We start from the raw sequence: 22,006 nt of genomic DNA, 5'->3' as shown, positions 1-22,006 counted from the left end.
CGCGTCATTGTTGAACAATTTATCTTCATTATTTATCCCCGAGCTTAAAATTTACCATCTTAATTATTTACTAAAGAAGAATATTTTAGCGCCGATCAACTGCCCCGCGTTGCACAGTATCCTTAGAAAGTTTATGTCACAGGGTACCCACCTTGTCAATGTAGCTTATAACAAGAGAAGATAGCTGATAACATGAGACTAGACATTGTAATCCTGCATCTGTTATTTCTCCTTGACACGAATCCAGGTTCAGAGAACTGCAACAACAAGTTGAAAGCCGCTAATATGAGCAACGTCAAGATTGACCCATCTTGATAATATGTCTCAGTGTTCCCCGCTTGTAGTTCTCGCCCTGAGCTTTTGTGAGTAAACCCGGTACAACATGGCCGGTTATTCTTGAATGTTTTTGCAAGTGACCGGTTTAAGTAGTCGCACTGTAATTGCGAGTCTATCAAAGGGGAGAAATTGGTCCGTTTTTTCGTTTAGCTCATGCCATCTGCTCGAGGAACGTCACAATAGCGAGTTTCTGGGCTTTATCTCTTGCAATGTCAATTCACATGTGTGAATCAGTCTCGGAGGCCGGAGTTGGGTGGAAGGGTCGCAGGGGGACTCCCATATGGAAAGGATGAGGATATTCGTCATTTCGCTTAGGGGTGTAATTATGGAGTTAGTGATTCAGTTCACTTACACAGAGTGAAAGAATCGAAAGAGATCGCGAACGAGTGTTTCCATCATCAGTGCCGGTAGCGAGCAGTCTCTCGTGCTTTAAATTCCGTGGAGACGAACGCGAAAGCTGGACGCTCGCAGTTTCGCCGCTCGTATATCGAGCTCGCTCGTTCGTTTTTGCGTTCTTCCCCAGGGACTTTAAAGCAAAAGAGATACTGCTCGCAGTCTATAACAAAGCATGAAAAAGCAAACCTACCATAGATGAATACAACTTCTTCCAATGGTAAACAGTAACTCGTCATTCACAACCAAATTCTTTGATAGATCCAACGTTCTCTGGAATGATACGAAATGTCATACTCGTCATCCTTGTATTTTCATCAAAGGGAAAATGATAATTTTTTTATACTTACTAGTAATGACAAATTTCCAATTCCCTGTAATCCTTGGCTGGTCACTAAATAAAAACAAGCAAAGAATGAAGAGCATGTTTGCTTAACTCAGCAATGGAGTAAGTGTTCAAGAAGGGTTAAGTCAAAATAGTGCAGGGAGGGAGAGAGAGAGTTAGGGAGGAAGGGATGGAGGGAGGGAGAGTGGGTGGGAGGGAAAGAGGGAGGGAGGGAGAGTGGGTGGGAGCAAGGGAGGGAGAGTGGGTGGGAGGGAAAGAGGGAGGGAGGGAGGGACGGAGGGACGGAGGGAGAGTGGGTGGGAGGGAAAGAGGGAGGGAAGGAGAGTGGGTGGGAGGGAAAGAGGGAGGGAGGGAGAGTGGGTGGGAGGGAAAGAGGGAGGGAGGGAGGGAGAGTGGGTGGGAGGGAAACAGGGAGGGACGGAGGGAGGGAGAGTGGGTGGGAGGGAAAGAGGGAGGGACGGAGGGAGGGAGAGTGGATGGGAGGGAAAGAGGGAGGGACGGAGGGAGGGAGAGTGGGTGGGAGGGAAAGAGGGAGGGAGGGAGGGAGGGAGAGTGGGTGGGAGGGAAAGAGGGACGGAGGGAGGGAGAGTGGATGGGAGGGAAAGAGGGAGGGAGCCATATGAATCTGCACTTTTGTAACCTAGGAAGGGAACTTGTAACAAAAAACGGGACCTTTTGTAACATGAGGAACTTTAGTAACCTGTACAGGGCACTTTTGTCACATTCCATAGAGCACTTTTGCAACTATGTGGCACTTTTGTAACAAGACCGGGATCTTTCGTAACCAAAAGTAAAACCAGGATCTTTTGTAACCAAAGGGGGAACTTTGGTTTAAAACAATTTATTCTTTGCTGAACAGTTTATTCTTTTCTTATTTCCGTTTTCGGTCTGTAACAGTTCTCTATCAACACGAATTCAATTCTCTTTTTTATTGTTATTACAAGCGATTAGGAAATACGTTTTGGTAGCACACAAGAACAGCAATGTGTATGAACCACTGACATGAAAAGGAGTATTTTTAAGGAGCAGGAAATTTATACCGAAAACGCATTTCAGCAATAGTGCACATTTGCTTTACAAGTAAGCAACCAGTAAAGGATGCACTGAAGTAGTTTGAATTATTACTTTTACTGCTGTATACGACTTTAAAGTCAAATTGGGTAAAGTTAGATTTCCAATGGCGCGTAATTGTTTACATGTATTTACGTGTGTGAAAAAAAATAGAGACAATTTACGAAAGACTTGCGTACACGTTTACAACAACCAAATACAAAAGTATAAATCACTGTTCAATATCAATATACAACTGATAACATTTTACAACAATTTAAACAATCTGACATGTGCCGGTTTCGGAAACGTGCATTTATGTCTGGTAAGGCCCGTTAGTTTAATTAAAGGTTTACAATCTAACAAATGAATCTTGCTATAACTCCACAGGAACAAGTTGAACGTATCAAAGAAACCTATCTACAAACGCAAAACAACAGAACTGGAACCAAGAAACCCTTTGTTGACTAAAAGGCGATCAATTAAATCTTCAGACGTTTTGTGTCACAATAAACTGATGCGCCCAGGTTCAGCAAAAATACAACTTTTCCTCAAGACCTATAATAAATTTTCATGAGCGCCACTCTAAAGTTAAATAAAAAGAAGGTGTCAACAATTTAGCGAACAAGCATTCTGACCATTTCAAATTTATTACTGATTGCATTATTGAATTAAAGTATTTGATTTCCGTTGAAATGAAAGTATGTATTATGTTCGCTTTTTTGTGCAAACAGCCTTTACACCTACTTGCCTTTCACTAAATTGATAACAGTTTCGAGCTATTAACTTTAGAAGCGCTGCTGAAAAACAGTTCTTCTTCCTTTTTTTAAATAAACGAGCAAAACCTGTACTTGGATAAACTCCTCACATTATCTTCAGTTGTCTTTAGCATAATTATGTCTTCAGGCAACATTGCCAGAAACAATTGTATGCAAAAAATAACGCTTCATGACTTTATGACATCACGAGAAAAACTATAATCCTGATGTTTCTTGCACTATTATCAGTGTTCAATCTGTTTGAACTACTGAAATCTCTCAAAGCTACCCAGCCTTTTAGCAAGCACTTTGCTAGAATAATACAATAACAAACGCACAACGTTTCGACACCGTCATGGCATCATTGTCAAGTGAGTGATACTCACTGAATTGAATTGAATTCCTTCGTCTCTGTCAGATCTTCGGTTTGACTCCTACATTTGTACAAGTTGACAAGACAAGATGGAACAAGTGGAAACAATCATCGGATCGCTATCAGAAAGACATTTTGCAAGAAGAACTGCGCATCAAACTTGCAGCACTTAACAGAAGATTTCACGTCTGCTTACAAAGCAGTTAGACATTGATAAAAAAATACATAACACTTTAATAATCTCACAATAAATTCCATCGAGGGAATTGTATCTTTAATTCCTGCCTTTCTAGAAATTCCCATGATCAACGAACAATGATCAATGATAAATAATCTACAAGTAGACTTGCATCACATAAAATAAAATGAATAAAATCTTTATGGTATAGCTTGTCATAAGCGCGCATTAGGCGCGAATAAGGTGCGCTCATGTTGTAAGAGCGCATTAGGCGCGCTTAAAGTTAAGGTGGCACTGAAACAACTCCAATGAAATTTATTTAAACCTTGCAGATACTTGCATATTGATATAATGGTCATTACTCAGAAATAAACAATGAGGGTCGACAAGTTTTTTTATTTTTTTATTTATAAGGACTTAATGCTGAAATAAAGGGTGTTTTACAGGTTATCCTATTGCTATGGTAACCAATGGTTGCATGATAAAAAAAAACCTTTATTATTATTTTATATTATTATTGTAGCAGAAAATGATTAAGATGTTAAGTACTGACCAATCAAAGTTTAAAAGCTGGAGGGACCGTTGTATACCTTCTTTACCCTTAATATGCTGAAATTACTCCAAAAAACACGTTTTTAACCGTTAATTGATTTTCTTGGCTCTATGGTCCTGAGTTTCTATAAACTTTGGTAGAAATGCACTTTCTGACACTGCAGTAAATTTTTGATGAAATTTCCATGTAAAAATGTACAGTATTTTACTTTGCCGCTTGTGCAAAAGCCAAGATTTGGACTTTTTTTTGCTGAACCATTCCGATTTGTTTTACTTGCCCCTTTCCTTTTCGTTTTTTTCTGCTTTCTTATTCTCTCTATCTTTTACTCTGTGCAACCCTTCTACTGGCCTGAAAAGTTTTGATCTGAATCAATGGAAAACCCTGGAAAGGAGATCTTGATCAAGTACGGGTATATTGGCCTGTTTTAGCACTAATTTTACACCAAAAACAGATGACGGGTTTTTTCGATTTGCTCTGTCGGAATGCAGTCAATATTCAAGATGGACACTCTTATAGAAAGATCTATCCAAACTCTATAAGTTGTTTATCACAGAAATCTGCTGACGTGTAAATTGGTGACTTCATAAGTGGTTGAATGGCCATTCCTCCAAATCCCGGAAAATCCGGGTTTAGCATATTAAGGGTTAACTGAAACATGCGCATTCGATCTAGTGAAGTATTTATACATCTTTACCTTACAAGAAGCTGACTTTGCACAGACCATGTAAGTCTTGCCTAAGTATGAAATTACAGAAGACGATCACTTAAAGCTGAACTGGACAGTTTGTTCTCCCTGAAAACCGCGACAACATATACTAGTAAATGTATAAAGGGCGTCATTGTTGATCACGTTTTGCTGAACTTAATTTTACCACAAAAAAGACACACAGCTAGTAATTTATTTCTAACAAACGCTTAAAACCCAAGTCGTGCATATTACATATTACGTTGTCATCCAACGCAAATATGAGTCCAAAAATATTGTTTTATATCTATACCGTCATTTGATATGAATTTACCCCCCACGAAGTGAAATTCGTCGATGCCGTAAAAACGTTTAGAAAGCTCTAACTCCCTGACGTTTTAAAGGAAAAACTTCAAATTTGGGTCACTTATTCCCCTCCTGGTAATAAACAATTTGATATACGTTCTGTTTGTTATCTCTCGAAAAAACATGCTGAAAGTACAATTGGGACCAATGGCAAATCGGGAGCTTTTGTAACATTGCCGGTTTTTAGACATCGGTACCTGGAAAAATCCATTAAAAATTTGCGTTTTACTCTATTCACCTAATGTTTTCTTTGTTACAATGCCAGAAAGTTATTCTAATTGCTGTCGAAAAATTAGCCATTTTTATGGAATTTAACAAGAGCAATAAACTTTTCAAACTCGCTGTGCAAGAAACGGGCTGTTTCCGAATCGTGAAACCTTTCATCGACATGAAAAGTCAAACATATACACGACAGATTTTTGTTAACCGCGATTTCTGCAATTTAAAGTGTCGTGGTGATCGAGAGAATGGTATGGCACTTTAATAGTAAGCCAATAGCTACACTTTGCCGAAGAAAGTGGAATGAAAGCTCTTTTTTTGGACGTTACCACGACATAGGGAACTTATGTGACCTCCCGGCCACAAATCGTTTCGTAATTCGGACACATGTTCGTGATATTGGCTGATCTTTTGCATGCAGAAAGCCTATGTTCTAGCGCTTTCTTGATAAGAAAATCAGAACTTACCACGCAGAATTCGCGAAGCTATTTTGATAGGAGAAAGATGTTACTAAAGTTCCAGCAGATTCGTATGGAGGGAGGGAGGGAGGGAGGGAGGGAGGGAGGGAGAGTGGGTGGGAAGGAAAGAGGGAGGGACGGAGGGACGGAGGGAGGGAGGGAGAGAGGGAGGGAGGGAGTGAGAGTGGGTGGGAGGGAAAGAGGGAAAGAGGGAGGGAGGGAGGGACGGAGGGAGGGAGGGAGGGAGGGAAGGGTCAAGTACCTTTCACGATAGAATCCAAGAAATGACTGAGTTCCTGATGTATTTTAGAGAGTTTACAAGCGCTCATGGCATTTTCATTGTTGGAGAACCCTTTGGATACTTAACGAAACGGCACTTCTTTTTCAAGTGGCTGGAGTAAACTCAATTTATAGTAACTTGCATTGAGCCCCAAGGATGCTTTACTCTTATTTTGAGAAAACAATCCATTTGTGTAGTTGTGAAGAAAAATGTGCCCTAAATATCTTAAGTCACTTAGAGAGATGGCAATTTTTCCTTATCAACCTCAGCAGAGTGAGTTTAGTAGCAAAGAAATTTTCAAAGCGGAAACATAATTACCGTTGGGTCCAGCCTGTGAGAGAACCAATGATTCTATCATGCAACAGTGCTGTAAAAAGAAAATCAAACAGCACAACAATTAGTCATGTAACGATTATAAGTCACATAAGTAACGACACTTATCAGTGTAGGTAGGGGCCCATCATGCCGATGCTTATCTCCGGTATCCTCACCATGAAGCGACTAGGAGTATTTCTACCCCTACCTGGATGGGATGCTAGTCCACGGCAGGGTAATCCGCAGTATGCATAATCACCGCTACACATTTATACACCTGGGTGGAGGGAGGCACTACAGTAAAAACCCGCGTATAAGAACAAGTGGATTAAGAACACCCAGGCCTGATTTTAGGAAATAAAGTACCATTTATATAAGAACACATTCAGCCTGAAAAATGAAAGTTGTTCTTATATATGGAAAAATATCAAAGATCAACACTACTTTTCATTGCACACATAATAGTTCCACCCCAATTACAGTACAGTATTACCTTGATTTATCAATTTTATTAAAATTAAAATACAATTGTGTGCATATATATTGATTTCATCTATTGGTAGCCTTGTATGTTCCTTATTTTAAGAAACTTTTTTTAAGAACACTTAAGAACACTTACAGGCTGATTTTGCAGATTATAACCCTTTATATAAGAACCAAATCAGCCTGAACCGCCAAAATAGGTGTTCTTATACGCGGGTTTTTACTGTATGAGAGTAAAGTGTCTTGCCCAAGGACACAACACAATGACTAGAACTCAGACCGCTCAATCAGATTCCAGCGCACTAACCATTAGGTCACAGCTCCTCCCAAGTTACATCTCTAATCAAAGGTCAAACTTTATACGACCAGGACCCCTTCTTTAATAAATGTAATTCCCTGAATAAAAGTCACTTTAGAACGCTTTAATAAAAACATAATGTTACATAACTGACCTGTGTGAGTTGAAGGATGCCTTCATCAGTCAACATAATACACCCTGAGATGTCGATTGTTTTCAAGTTCTTACATTTATCACCAAGATGGCCCAGTCCCTTATCTGTCAACTAAAGCAAAACCACACAAAAGTCATTCAATGACATTCATACTTTTCTACCGTTTTCTAAACACTGTATTCAAACTAAACTCTGAGGCAATGTGACTGCTAATCACTTGACCACATGACAAATGACTTAATAATTAAAAGTAATCACAGAGAAGTCTTTACTTGAATCTCGAATGCTATTCGCGTTGGTTTTGCATAACTACGCTTTTAACACTCACGCCACTTTCTCGACCAATCAGAATTCGAATCAGAAGTAGAACCAAAACCGATCGTGATTCGCTCACGAACGTTTTCCAGCGCTTCGCACTGGCTACATGCATTTGGATCAAGTTTTGATTGGATCACTGGATTATTTGCCTCTTTTGTAATTGGCTTTCCTGTATATAGCAAGAACAACAAAATTTAGCTTCTGAAGAATAAGCATCATAATACTCACCTGGGTACATTCTTTCAGATACAAATTTTCACAAGATGGTGGCAGCATGAAGAAACACTAAGGAGAGAGAAACATAAAGTTAGATAATTCAAGTCGCTGATAATAGCTGCGCATATCCTCTTGCACAGCTAATGTATCGAAGTATGAAAAAATATTGGAAAAGGTGGAGATAGTTGTGATGGTGACAATAATGGTAACAATGACAGAGATGAAGGTATACCATCAAAATCACTAGAGTGGTAAAACCGCCGTTAGGAATTTGAATCAGCGGCAACACAATTCTTATCACCTGATTAAAAATTCTCACATGGACACTACTTTTCATCGGGAAAGCCAACAAAGAAGATTCATGATTTTCAAAAACTCTCTGCTTTTCTTTAAGGCTGAATACATCTTGTAGGTTTTCGACCCTGTTGCTTTAATAGCTAAAGTCACGAATGTTCATACAAATTTTGGAAAAACGATGTTTACATGGCCATGGAGTGACCGTTAAAAATCAAATCATTGCTGACAAACGTAGCAAACACAAACTACCTGACAATTTTTTTTCAATCATGTGATAAGAATTGTGCCACTGCTGGGTTAATTTCCAAGTAGCAGTTTTACCACCAATATTTCTTTGGTTTAAAATTTTTCAAATGAGTTTGATTTTTAGTTTTCATGGACTTATATTACTAAATTATCACAATCTGAAACATCTTACATCTTACCTGCCCTTTAAGACTTTTGTTTCCTTCCAAATTGACATGGCTCAATTTCTTACAGTTTTTAAAAAGCCACCAGAGGCTAAAAACAAGAACAAAATATGTTAACCCTTATTTTCCATGGGTGACAATCATAGAATTTCTCCCTACTTTATCAATACCTGCTAAGCAGACAGTTGACAATAACAATTTGAAGCGAGTCTTTGCTTAGCAGTATTGTTATAGCATGTGATCATTAGAGTTGGAAGACTTACGCTTTTTCACCCACTCTGTAGCACTTTTGAAGGGTAATTTTCTGCAAGAAATAAAAGGTAAAGTAATACTTGGATCAGAACACATTGTTTACATGTATTCTTCTATCTCGGCATTCTTTGAATAACCTAGTGCTACAAGTGATTGATTGATTGATTGATTGATTGACTGACTGATCTATCCATTGATTGAATAGTTCATTGGTCCATCATACTACTAGCCTGCGAACAGGCTTTCTGGAGAGCGCTCGGCCGGCGGGGCAAAAATGGAGGGGAAAGCCTGCACGCATCTCTGAGAATCGCAAATGCCGCCCATGAACACCCCGCAGATTGCTTAGCTTGTCAATTGTCACATTTAAACAAAAGCATTTAAACCGCACGCCGGAAATCAAATTTAAACTAAGGGAAACAAATAATGGTTGGTCGCCCGCGAGCTAAAAATTACAGAAAGTTTCTTCTGACAGCCAACGGCCAAGTTCCGAAGATGCAGTTCACAGACCCAGAGTCTGAGCCAGTGCTCGAAAATCACTGGGAATGCAATTTCAAGGACCTCAAGCACTGGCCGTCGCGATTCACGAGAATGAAGACGCACTTCCAAATATTGAGGATATTATCGACCCTGATCTGCGATCGACCCGAGTAAAAATTCTGATCTTGTGGCCCAGTGGAAAAACAAATGTTCAAACACCAGATGTAAGTGAGAATATCCTTCTCGCGAAGAATATCGCCTCGAAAAATTGGCACGCAGTCGCTAACGCCGTCCTCAAGAATGAGCAATTGAAACCAGACACGTTCTATTTTGATTTTTGTCTCTACCGGAAACATCGACAACGTCACAAATAATTAAAATCCACCAATCAGCACATTGCGTCCAAAATTTGGACGCGAACACTCGATATCCTGAGAGATGCGTGCAGGCTTTCTTTCTCGGCGCTTTGCGCCGTCCAAGCGCTCTTCAGAAATCTCCGGAAAGCCTGTTCGCAGGCTATCATACTACTAAACAACCCACCCACTGAATGACCTACCAACTGATTGAATAAACAAGTGTCTGAGTAAATAATTTATTGAATGAAAGATCAAATGAACGATAATTAATTGTAGTTCTTTTAGTAGCAGTGCCTAAATTTTCAAGACAATGTATTAAATGAAGAAAAAGTAAATTTGAAGACTTGTTACCTCCAGATGTATACAGCTTTGGGATAATGTTTTTAAAGAAGACGTATTAACAGCAACTCCACTCAGATCAAGTTCCTTCAAGTTCTTACACTGTTTCCCTGTTTCCGACCAAAAAATGTTGAAATTAACAAGTACCGGTATACACCTACAAGTCGAAGACTGTAAATAGACTACCTTGTCATAGGGGGGGGGGGGGGGGGGGGGCTCAGCCTCCCCACATTTCAAGTATTGCTAGCACATCATAGAATTGGTTTATCTTGCTTGGAAGGATAATATGGTGTGGAACTTTCAACGCTACTTAACTAGGAGCGGTTTGTAATCTGTTACGATTGCATTTGACACTACTGGCATCGGGGACTTCAGAGCGTACATTTCCTGCCCTCTCACGTCTAAAGAACAACTCGAAAGTGCCATGAAGCAGGATCGTATGAACTGCCTAGTTACCAGTATGCATTGCTACAAATGGATGGCAGGCACACTGGACATTTTGGGAAATTTGAGTAGGGGATGTGCCCCCTGCCCCCGGGTTATGCACTTGGCTTGGAGAACGTTGCCCCCCCCCCCCCAAAAAAAAAAAAAATTCAAAATGCTCAGCCACCTCTGGTTGTGGGAACAGGCAAAAATAATGGCAATTGGAGTGAGCTGAGCATATTCCGGCAGTGAGATCTTCCTCTTCAGATCTTTCAGGCACAAAATAAAAGTAGTAAACAAACTATCTTACCAATACAGAGAACTGCAAAATCTGTCAAGAAATGTGGTGACTGAGCTAAGTCTAGAGATGTAAGGTTCTGGCATCCTCGTCTTAAAATGGACCACAGAACCTCATCAGTAAGACCTGAGGTTTATAAAATACAGAACAGCAGTTATAACCAGTTTTATTATGGCTAGCCAAATCCTAGTTAAGTCTTCTGTTTGAGCCAGCTTACTAATTTGAATGCTGTCAAAGGAATATTTTCAAAATTATACATTGACATAGTAAATAACACTGCACCTTATGATGTCATAGAGGCATGCTTTTAGCCAGGTGGGAGTCCAGGAGTCCTATGGACGGCCACTTGTCAGAGAATATGAATATGAATAACTGTATACAGAGTTTTTTTTAGCAAATTTGGAAATCTTTAGATACTTTTGCACTGACTCATAACTGCAGAAAAACACCTTGCATGCTCCTCAGGCCCTCCTATGGGGACAAAGTCGGGCCTAATATAATAATTTTGGACTCCCACTTTCTTAATCCTGGCTAAAAGACTGCATAGAGGCACAACTGTCAGTAGTTAAAGTATTGCTTAGTGGGAGGCATTGTGGCCTAATCACTAATGGATTTTGTCTAGTCCACTTTCAAGCCCTAGCCAGAGTCATTGTGTTGTGTAGTTGGGCAAGACTCTTTACTCTCACAGTGCCCCTCTCCACCCAGGTGTACAACTTAGTACTGGCAATTTAATTCTGGGAGAGGTAATACTCCTAGTCACTTTGTGCTGCAGCAACTGGAGATAGGGATCGGCCTGAGGGGCACTAACCTTAAATTTACAATGTAGACTTTACCACAAGATGTCATAGAGCAGTTTTAAATTGAGTGTCGTAAAACCAAAGCCAAAGTAATTACTTTGGCCAATCACAAAGGACACAGACAATCCAGTGAACCAATCAAAACTTTAAGCAAATACATGTAGCCAGTGTTCTCCCTAGTTTTCAGCACAGCAGGTAAGAAAACTTTTTAAACTGGTAAAAAAATTCTGGTAAATCCCAGCCGTTTTCAAGGTTACCTATATGGAGCAGAATGTTGTCCAAATGCTGGTCGAATTTTATTTCATGACAACTTTATTCTGGCCTTACAGACCTCTTTCGCCTGCTATACAGCCTAAGAAAAATTGCATAAAATTACCAGGGCTCTGTTGTTTAAAGGAGAACTGAAGTCAAAAATCACGTAACTTTTTATTGCTTAATTTGAACAACAATACATCATAAAACAATATTCCGTACTTTTTTACATTTGCTGCCGCTTACATGACGTACTACTTGAAGAATCGACGGTCCTGTCTTGTCTTTGCTACGAATCGCTGCAGCTCTTTTTTTCTTTGCTTCGAATACTCAGCAGTCACAACGGCGTTGTTGAGAAGTTGTATTCTGAATGCTTCTTTTAACCTGTCGTCTGGATTTCGCTTTAAATACTTACGAACTTAATGAGAAGAATTTGACAATGAAAGCTGTCTTTGTCTTCACCACGCGTCAGCTACAGTCAACTAAGCAACTATCAACTATTTTCTGCATTTTGCATGTTCTTGAAAACTGAACTATTATATGTAAGTAATATCTCTCACTTCTGAAATTATTTTTACCTCTTTGCCTTTGTGATCGTTTTCATTTTCAACGGAGTGAAAGGACAGCAAGGATTGCTCCCGCCTTATTGTGGAATCGATCGTGGAAACTGTGCAACAATAGATGTGCACTTGCCGAGAAGTGAGAAAGACCAGCAAAACTTGCTCTTTCTTCGATAGGTATCAGCCCTCAGTCATCACAGATTTAGAAAGTGAAGGGAAATAAAGATTGTTAAATATTCGCACAAGTTTGTAAATGAATATTGCATTTGTCACTGTTTATTTTCAATCTGTTATTTTATATTTTCGATCATGACTACGAAGGTGAAACGAGTGGCGTTACTTTGTTATTCACCTGTTGAATTTTCAAGACTTCTAAGCGGTTCTAGGCGGTAAAGAGTCGTGTTACAAGCGGTAAATTTTACCGGTTACCGCCTGATAAGGAGAACACTGTGTAGCTGGCATGAAGCGCGGGAAAACGTGCGCGAGCGAGTCACAATTGGTTTTGGTTTTAGTTCTGATTGGCTGAGAAAGTGGCGCGAGATTTTTAAGCCAATCACTAAGCGTAGTAATGCAAAACCAAAGCAAAAGCGAATTACTTTCAACACTCAAGTGAAAACCGCTCTATCTGATTGACATCAATGGCAAGCCCGAAATGGTAATAAATGGTTAAAGTGGTTTGTCTCTAGGACAGTGCTCCTCTTTCAAAAGATAAATACCTCCAATTCCTTTAAATGATGTGAAAACTCCACGGAAGTCAAGGTGAGTCATACGGTGCCACGACTTAATAGCCAGAAGTCTCCATCTCCTACAGACTAAAATATAACAAGAAAGGTACCGTCATTTCTCCATGTGCTAAAACTATGGAAGATAATTATTCAAAGCACATGGCGGCCTTAAATATATGTTATTTGATGGCTATGGTGTCTGGGTACATGTAGGGAAAAAAGTGTCCAAGGTCTAGAGTATGACCCAGGGCCTATGGGCTTATAGCCTCAGGTCCAACCTCAGAAAAAGGGCAATCACACAGTTTTTTCCCATATAGACTGACTTAGGCCGGCAATTAATTTTTCAAAGCTGTTCTATTCATTTAATTAATGCAAACAGATTATTTTTCACCCTTGCCAATGTTTACAAATTGGCAACCCAACATTGAATGTGTGCATATGAAAACAAAGATTAATTAACCGGGCGGGGACTGGGCCGGCCCGGTTCATAAATCGCCCGGGATTTTGTCGTTGTCGTGTCGGTAAATCGTTCCAGACCCGCTTGGGCGCTTCCTTGGCCAGGATTCAAATCACGCACTTTTGATATTTATTCGGCAGGAGCTATTAAACCCGGCTATTAAATCACTCTTCTATTTTAAATTTTTATCTAAAACCCTGATTTCTGTTAAGCGTGAAATATATATTTTTGTGTTATTCAAGCGTTTGGATTGCGAAACCGGTTATTGTTTTGACAGCTCCAAACCGCTACGTCAGTCACGCAATGTTTTTGCAGCAAACTTTATGCATAACTGCTTTAAAAAAAAACGGCTGGTAGCCAGAGCAATTTTTGAGCCAGAATGCTTTGAAGATGCTTTCCATTAAATAGGAAGAATTATGTCCATTTTCATCCGTGCACAGTTGAGCTGGCAAAGTCGCGTATCAGAGACGATTGAATGTTTGCACAGCAAAATAATCTTATTTTGGTTCTTGATGTCAAAGCTTTACTTACACACTTCCCAAGACTTCAGTAAACAAAATGGTAATGTATAGCATTTCTAAGAACTATAATGGTATTTTTGAAAGGATCCGTAAAGCCAGCAAGTAAAACAAATGGTCAGCAAAATGAAAATGAAATCTTGGCGCGGGTAATTTAATACATGTAATTAAATTCTACACGGCATGCAAAATTTCACGGTTTTGAAATTTTCTAAATCTTTTTGCCTTTTAAAATGTTTCTTGACCCCATCTTGAATAAAAATTCATCTAAAACATTTTTTCATGTTTCTTTCATTTTTTCACGTTTGTATTAGTTGCCTTTTTAGGCCTCTGAAACGGGCACGGCATCTATTTATAGATTGAGGCACCGTGTGATGTTTTTAATACACATATAATTATTTGCGTTATTTGTCGTTGTAGTTCACTCGGCGGCCTTCTTGGCCAGAATTCAAATCCCGCACTTTTGATATTTACTCAGGAGCAATTAAAATTTTTATCTAATACCCCGATTTCTGTTAAACGTGAAAGATATATTTTTGTGTTTTTATTCAAGCATTCGACTCAAGCGAGTACTGGAGTCTGAAACCGGTGATTGCTTCGACAGGTCGAAGCTTTTTTACATCAGTCACGCAATGTTTCTGTAGCAAGCTCCTGCATTTAAAAACGGCTGGTAGCCAAAGCATTTTTGGGCCAGACTCTACTTTGAAGATGTTTTTCATTTTGCAAGAATTTTGTCCATTTTGTCCATTTCCATCCGTGTACAGTTGGGCCGACAAAGTCATGTGTCACAGACGAATTGAATGTTTACACAACAAAAGAACCTTACTTTGTTCTTGATGTAAAAACTTTACTTGCACACTTTTCAAGAACTCAGAAAACAAAATGGAAATGCAAAGTAATAATATAATAATTTCTCAAACTAGAATGGAATTTAAATCGGTAAAGCCATCGTGTGAAATAATAGACGGCAAAAAACTTGCCCTTTGGCGCGGATAATTACCGTATTATTCGATTAAGCGCCCTGGGCGCATATTAAATTTTTGGACCTTGAGGGTGGGCGCTTATTCGAGGCTGGGCGCTTATTAAATTTTCACCATTTTTAGCTAGTAGTACGTTTTGTTTTCAAGAAAACAATGTGTAATAACTAAACGTGAAGGTGTACGAAAGCTGAATATTAAATGAAGAGCGGCGGGAATAAACGGCCCCTGGACTTTCTGACTAAATCGAACATTATCGAAACAGCTCCAAATTGCGCATGCAGGTTTGTTTACGTGTGCTAAACACTGTCCTGTGTTGCATTCGGCTGGTCTTTTCTTCGTTTTTCAGAAATTATGTATGCAAAAAAAAAGGCATTTTGCAAGCTTACGTGCTCCCAGTCAGCTAGCAGTCTGAGTTTTCCAACGCATCGCGTGTACATCTTTCCCTGTAGGGTTTTCTAAGCGTCTACGGAAGACGAGAAACCATTTAACAAGCATTTCTTCGACTCGGTGCGCATGTCTTTTGTTGATTTGAGTAGCGTAGCACTGGATACTGCATTGTGACGTAAGGTCACATGTTAGAGGCGGAAGAGTTTGAATTAAGCGAAATGGCGTGTCTGTGAAAGTAAAACGGAAAAGTTTATAGTTTTAGCTCGATTGCGGCTGCCAGGTGGTTGAAGGACATCATTAAGTCTGAATACCCGTAAGTTTACAGCATCGCTCGAAGAACTGAGTGATGTTTCTGCCTTTGTTTTGTACAACAGCGCTGTTTAGCGCTTCGGAAAAAACGTTGCAAACAAGGTAGTTTGAGCCTGGCCGCATAGAAGGCCTAAAACAAGAGGTTTCTTGCCGGGAACTTCGTCAACGCGAGTTTTACAGGGTCCGCTTGGGTTCTGCCGCGACAAAGTTGCCGAGAAGTGACCTGGTTTTAGACTTTAAAAAATTCTTTATAGGTTTGGGGGGGGGACCTCCCCTTGCAAAATTATTTTCTGTGCCTCATTAAATATTCATCAATCAATCAATCGATTCGTGCCTTAGTTTATCTTGTTTTCGCGGGATTTTGTAGATGTGTGATGATGTAAGGAGTGGAGATAGAAGTGAGAGCAAGCCGGCAGCACTTAACTGAAAGCAAAACTAGTATAATGTGACAACTCGAGCAAACGTATTCAATCAACAATCAGTCTTTATTTCACTTTCACCTCAAAATTACAGCTAACGGTAACAGATTACAATAGTCTTGCCCGAAACATCAAAAAGAAGCTAACTGCAAGCAGACTGCAGTGAAAGCTAGCCGCTTGAAACGCTAACGCTAACCCTAACCCTTAAACTTGGGTTTAGCTTTTTAACCCTAAATTTGAAATGAAACCCTAGCGTCAGACCCTAACCCTAACCCTTGGGGTTTAGGGTTAAGCTTTTTTCGCTAGGGTTAAGCTAAGGGGTTGGGGCTAGGCCTGTAATCCCAAAACTTTAGCTGACTTCATCGTTTTGAGAAACAAAAGGTTTCCTTTGTTTATCGTTTGTAAAAGAAAAGACAAAAGAAGCCGCGCGAGCAAAAACCTTGTCTTTTTGCATGTGTAATTTTTCAAAAACGAAACAAAGACCAGTGAAATGAAAGACAGGACATTGTTAAGCACACGTAAACAAACCTGCATGCGCAATTTGGAGCTGTTTCGATAATGTTCGATTTAGTCAGAAAGTCCAGGGGCCGTTTATTCCCGCCGCTCTTCAGATCTCGGCTCAATAATTGGATTAGCTAATTATTGAGCCGAAATCTAATTATTGGGCCGAGATCTGAAGAGCGGCGGGAATAAACGGCCCCTGGACTTTCTGACTAAATCGAACATTATCGAAACAGCTCCAAATTGCGCATGCAGGTTTGTTTACGTGTGCTAAACACTGTCCTGTGTTGCATTCGGCTGGTCTTTTCTTCGTTTTTCAGAAATTATGTATGCAAAAAAAAAAGGCATTTTGCAAGCTTACGTGCTCCCAGTCAGCTAGCAGTCTGAGTTTTCCAACGCATCGCGTGTACATCTTTCCCTGTAGGGTTTTCTAAGCGTCTACGGAAGACGAGAAACCATTTAACAAGCATTTCTTCGACTCGGTGCGCATGTCTTTTGTTGATTTGAGTAGCGTAGCACTGGATACTGCATTGTGACGTAAGGTCACATGTTAGAGGCGGAAGAGTTTGAATTAAGCGAAATGGCGTGTCTGTGAAAGTAAAACGGAAAAGTTTATAGTTTTAGCTCGATTGCGGCTGCCAGGTGGTTGAAGGACATCATTAAGTCTGAATACCCGTAAGTTTACAGCATCGCTCGAAGAACTGAGTGATGTTTCTGCCTTTGTTTTGTACAACAGCGCTGTTTAGCGCTTCGGAAAAAACGTTGCAAACAAGGTAGTTTGAGCCTGGCCGCATAGAAGGCCTAAAACAAGAGGTTTCTTGCCGGGAACTTCGTCAACGCGAGTTTTACAGGGTCCGCTTGGGTTCTGCCGCGACAAAGTTGCCGAGAAGTGACCTGGTTTTAGACTTTAAAAAATTCTTTATAGGTTTGGGGGGGGGACCTCCCCTTGCAAAATTATTTTCTGTGCCTCATTAAATATTCATCAATCAATCAATCGATTCGTGCCTTAGTTTATCTTGTTTTCGCGGGATTTTGTAGATGTGTGATGATGTAAGGAGTGGAGATAGAAGTGAGAGCAAGCCGGCGGCACTTAACTGAAAGCAAAACTAGTATAATGTGACAACTCGAGCAAACGTATTCAATCAACAATCAGTCTTTATTTCACTTTCACCTCAAAATTACAGCTAACGGTAACAGATTACAATAGTCTTGCCCGAAACATCAAAAAGAAGCTAACCGCAAGCAGACTGCAGTGAAAGCTAGCCGCTTGAAACGCTAACGCTAACCCTAACCCTTAAACTTGGGTTTAGCTTTTTAACCCTAAATTTGAAATGAAACCCTAGCGTCAGACCCTAACCCTAACCCTTGGGGTTTAGGGTTAAGCTTTTTTCGCTAGGGTTAAGCTAAGGGGTTGGGGCTAGGCCTGTAATCCCAAAACTTTAGCTGACTTCATCGTTTTGAGAAACAAAAGGTTTCCTTTGTTTATCGTTTGTAAAAGAAAAGACAAAAGAAGCCGCGCGAGCAAAAACCTTGTCTTTTTGCATGTGTAATTTTTCAAAAACGAAACAAAGACCAGTGAAATGAAAGACAGGACATTGTTAAGCACACGTAAACAAACCTGCATGCGCAATTTGGAGCTGTTTCGATAATGTTCGATTTAGTCAGAAAGTCCAGGGGCCGTTTATTCCCGCCGCTCTTCAAATATTGATTGAAAGTTTAATCAGTAAAAAACTAAAAAAACCTCGGTCATCGCAATAGTCTCTTAGTCAATTTTAATCTCAACTACAACAATAATCAAATTTCCTCTTGTGCTCTCATTTTAGGGGGGTGGGGGTGGGCGCTTATTCGAGGCTGGGCGCTTATTAACTTTTCCTACCTACAGAGTGGGCGCTTATTCGAGGTGGGCGCTTATTCGAGGTTGGGCGCTTAGTCGAATAAATACGGTAATTAAATTTTATCACGGTATGCTATTTTCATGGCTTTTAAGGATTCAAATTTTTTTATGCAATTCAAATGTTTCTTCGCCTCATCTTGAATCTTTTTTTCACATTTAGTTGGGATTTTAAACAGCATCTGTTATCTAATACTAATAATTTTGTTTAGAAGTTTTTCTGTTATTCTTGATATTTGACTCGTTTTATTCGTTTTTTCGACGTTTTTGCTTGTTTACAAGCTAAAAACGTAGAATAGGGGTTAGTGGACAAAATTTGGAACCACATATTTGTAAACTCTCAAGGGACTTTTTTAATTTCTCAAGGGATTACTTTCCGCTGTGGGTGATCACTTGCGATCTCGTGAATCGTGAATCTCACATTTACAAACGTTATATAACAATTTTAAAAGTGACATGTGAGCTTTCTTATCTCAACGCACGTGTGTCTGAAAGGCGATCTATAAAAAGCGCCGCACAAACAATGGATTGCGTAACTAAAACACGAATAAATAATCACTTGCACTTACATCGTTTAAAAATTACAAACGTCAAAAATAAACCATACCAAAAAACTCGCTCTTTTCAAAGATATTATTGAAGTTAAAACAAATGCAAGAGATGGGGGCTTCTTTTAGCTTAGGAGCGGTTAAAAATTAGGCCAAATTTGGTCGCTACATGTAAGCGCAACTCTATTTCGTCATCAGCCTAGGTCGTTAGGGACGTGACCTCGCGTTGACAGGGAATGACAGCAATGTTGCATGAATCGGCTTTACAACATGCGATCGTATCTACGCAGTTCGAGTGGATCGGAATTTCAGTCAAAGACAGCAAAATTCTTTCGTATTTCATCTTCAAATATAATTCGAAAGCATTCACTGTATATATGGCTTTTGTTTAATCCTGGGTCTTGATATCCGACCCTCGCAGAGCCTAGACAAAATGCAGCTTGAGTGTAACGATTTGTTTACGCCCCAATTATATGCGCAATGTTTTCTCCGACAGTAGTCGGAAATATCTGTATTTTTTTCGTGCTTTTTCGTGGAGCAATCGTAACGATACGGCCTTGAACACATTGAACAGCGGTCTACCTATAACTTACAATTCAAATATGGCGTCGCAAAAACAAAGCGTCGAACGCATATTTTGCTGTTTCATTTGCTAATTTCGCTGCCGTAATCGACTGCCTCGAAAGGTCCTTGCAATTTTAAAGTATAGAATTTGCACTGTTTATTTGTGTAATGTTAAGGAATATGTGTATAAATACCCGGCGCAGACGAGCCATTTTTGACAAAATTATATGGCTGCATTTCCTCCGCGAAGATAGGAAATTGTTAAACTAAACTACAAAGAAACTGTAATGATAAGTTCGAAGAACAATGCACAGGATAAACCTTCGACTCATACTTCATGCAAAAACGTCGACATCTCGAAAAGACTTTGATTTATTATTTATGTCACTCGTTTTATTCGAGTAGAAGCTAATACTGTAATTTTCTGGTTACTCCGCTCTTTTTAACGAGAAATATAAAATATATATTTTTTGTTTCTCATTCAAGGGTTTTGAGTTTAATTTCAGTCGGAACCGAACGGCGATGGAGAAATGACCTGCAATGAATCAACCTGCAATCAAGAACTCGCGTTTGCGTGACTGCTTCCCAAAATTGACGTGAAGAGCTTGTTCTTATTCCCATTTTTTGGTGTGGTACATTTTTAAAAATGTTTCAAAACGCTTCTTAGTTTTTAACGAAATCGTTCTAATTGTTTGCTTGTTTTGGTCGGATATCATTTGTACTGCCATTTAACTGGTTTGAGTTCATTTATTCAACGTTTTCAATACTTAGGTTATTCAGTATTCAGAAAAAAATAAAAATTTGAAAGCCTAAGCAGGAATTTGTCCAAGCATAGACAAACAATCCACATACTTGCGTGTTACTCAATTAAATGGTATTTTAAAAGTTTTTGCTGTACTTGCCTAATCAAGTAGTTAAACATTAACCGCTCGGTTTTAAGCTGTAAGCTTTAAGCGTCTTGTTGAGAAACTGGACAGAACATCTGACCATTAAGATGCTAAACATGTCAAAACATTTTCTGGGTAGGCATGCATCCAGGGTATCCTCTTGGCAGCTGAAATTCTGGCTTATTAAAGTTAAGGCTAGCAACTAATTCAGTAAGAATAGTTTCGTCAGATAGGGCCTACCCCTTTCAATTCTGATCCTATCCTTTGGACCTAAGTATGAGAATATGTGAAGCATGGTGTACTCATTGAGCTGAAAAACTGCAGGCCTGTGAAAAACAGACAAGACAACAAATGAATAAAATAAACTTTAAGTATAACAAATAAGAGGAGTCAAGCCTGTTTTTAGACGATCAACTGGTTGCAGCCGCAGGGACACTGTGGTTCAGTCTCTGATTGTTTATTTTCTCATAGGACAAGTTGCAAGGACCAAGTTTTTTCCCTGAAACAAATCGATGCTTATCCAATTTATTTTTTCATAGCTTAACAGCTTAATACATACACAGTCTGAAACTTGTTATCCTCCCTGTTATCATCTTCCATTGTAACATCACCAGTTTCCTTGTTGCTGCTGCCATTCTTACTATAGCATTCAAGTGCCTCCTAAAAACACAAAGTTTAAAATATTCAGTGTCTGACAATCAAGCAATCAATTGATCAATCAATCAATCAATCAGTCAGTCAGTCAGTCAGTTAGTCAATCAATAAGTCAGTCAGTCAGTCAGACAGTCAGTCAGTCAGTCAGTCAGTCTGTCAGTCAGTCAGTCAGTCAGTCAGTCAGTCTGTCTGTCAATCAGTCTGTCAGTCTGTTAGTCAGTCAGTCAGTCAGTCAGTCAGTCAGTCTGTCAGTCATTCTGTCAGTCAGTCAGTCAGTCAGTCAGTCAGTCAGTCAGTCAGTCTGTCAGTCAGTCAGTCAGTCAGTCAGTCAGTCTGTCAGTCAGTCAGTCAATCAATCGGTCAGTCAGTCAGTCAGTCAGTCAGTCAGTCAATTTGGTCAATTTGCTTACCTCTAGGGATGTTTCCTGGATGAAGCTTTTAGCTCCTGCAAAGGAAAGTGCACTTAGTTTATCGAAACCACAGTACAGTGGAACCTCGATTTAACGAACCTCTATATAGCAAAGTCCTCGAAATAATGGCCAATATTCTTCGCCTCAGTAATGGTAAAATATATGGAAAAGAACCACGATATAACAAAACCTTGTTATAGCAAACATATTTTGCCGGTCCCTTGGCCCTTCGTTATATCAAGGTTCCACTGTAGAACCTCTTTTAATATTGATGCCAAAGGACAGGGAAGAGTGTCTGTATTATTGAATTGTCCAAAACAGAGGTAGAGTTTGTAAGAATTTTGGTCTTTTCCAGATTAAGTGGAGTTCATGAGCAAATGCGTTATTCAAAAAACAGTACAACAAAAATCAGTATGTCTTGAATGTCATGGTGGTTACTTTAAAAATATTAGGTTTGCAAGGTTTTTTTTTAAAAACTTCGGACATTTAACAAAATAATGTTTTCTTTCCTGCAAA

General features: G+C 39.5%; 1 protein-coding gene across 1 annotated transcript in view; it reads right to left on the bottom strand.

The window, feature by feature from the left end:
* LOC144645300 (putative RNA-binding protein EEED8.10) overlaps positions 1–22,006 on the bottom strand; it is a 29,260-nt gene that overhangs the window by 3,082 nt on the left and 4,172 nt on the right. Inside the window, exons 4-17 of the mRNA XM_078504822.1 lie at positions 21,491–21,525; positions 20,986–21,086; positions 20,667–20,752; positions 12,957–13,052; positions 10,644–10,757; positions 9,923–10,020; positions 8,750–8,790; positions 8,502–8,577; positions 7,792–7,848; positions 7,246–7,356; positions 6,314–6,362; positions 1,080–1,123; positions 923–1,002; positions 152–257 (exon numbers count right to left, since the gene is read on the bottom strand). Of these exons, the coding sequence (XP_078360948.1) occupies positions 152–257; positions 923–1,002; positions 1,080–1,123; positions 6,314–6,362; positions 7,246–7,356; positions 7,792–7,848; positions 8,502–8,577; positions 8,750–8,790; positions 9,923–10,020; positions 10,644–10,757; positions 12,957–13,052; positions 20,667–20,752; positions 20,986–21,086; positions 21,491–21,525 (1,094 nt within the window). The remainder of the gene's footprint in view (positions 1–151; positions 258–922; positions 1,003–1,079; positions 1,124–6,313; positions 6,363–7,245; positions 7,357–7,791; positions 7,849–8,501; positions 8,578–8,749; positions 8,791–9,922; positions 10,021–10,643; positions 10,758–12,956; positions 13,053–20,666; positions 20,753–20,985; positions 21,087–21,490; positions 21,526–22,006) is intronic.

Source organism: Oculina patagonica, chromosome 3 (genome assembly GCF_052425735.1).
Source record: "Oculina patagonica isolate OP01 chromosome 3, crgOcupat, whole genome shotgun sequence".
Lineage (NCBI taxonomy): Eukaryota > Metazoa > Cnidaria > Anthozoa > Scleractinia > Oculinidae > Oculina > Oculina patagonica.
The sequence above is the reverse complement of the archived record's forward strand: the minus strand, read 5'-3'. Positions and strand labels throughout refer to the sequence as shown.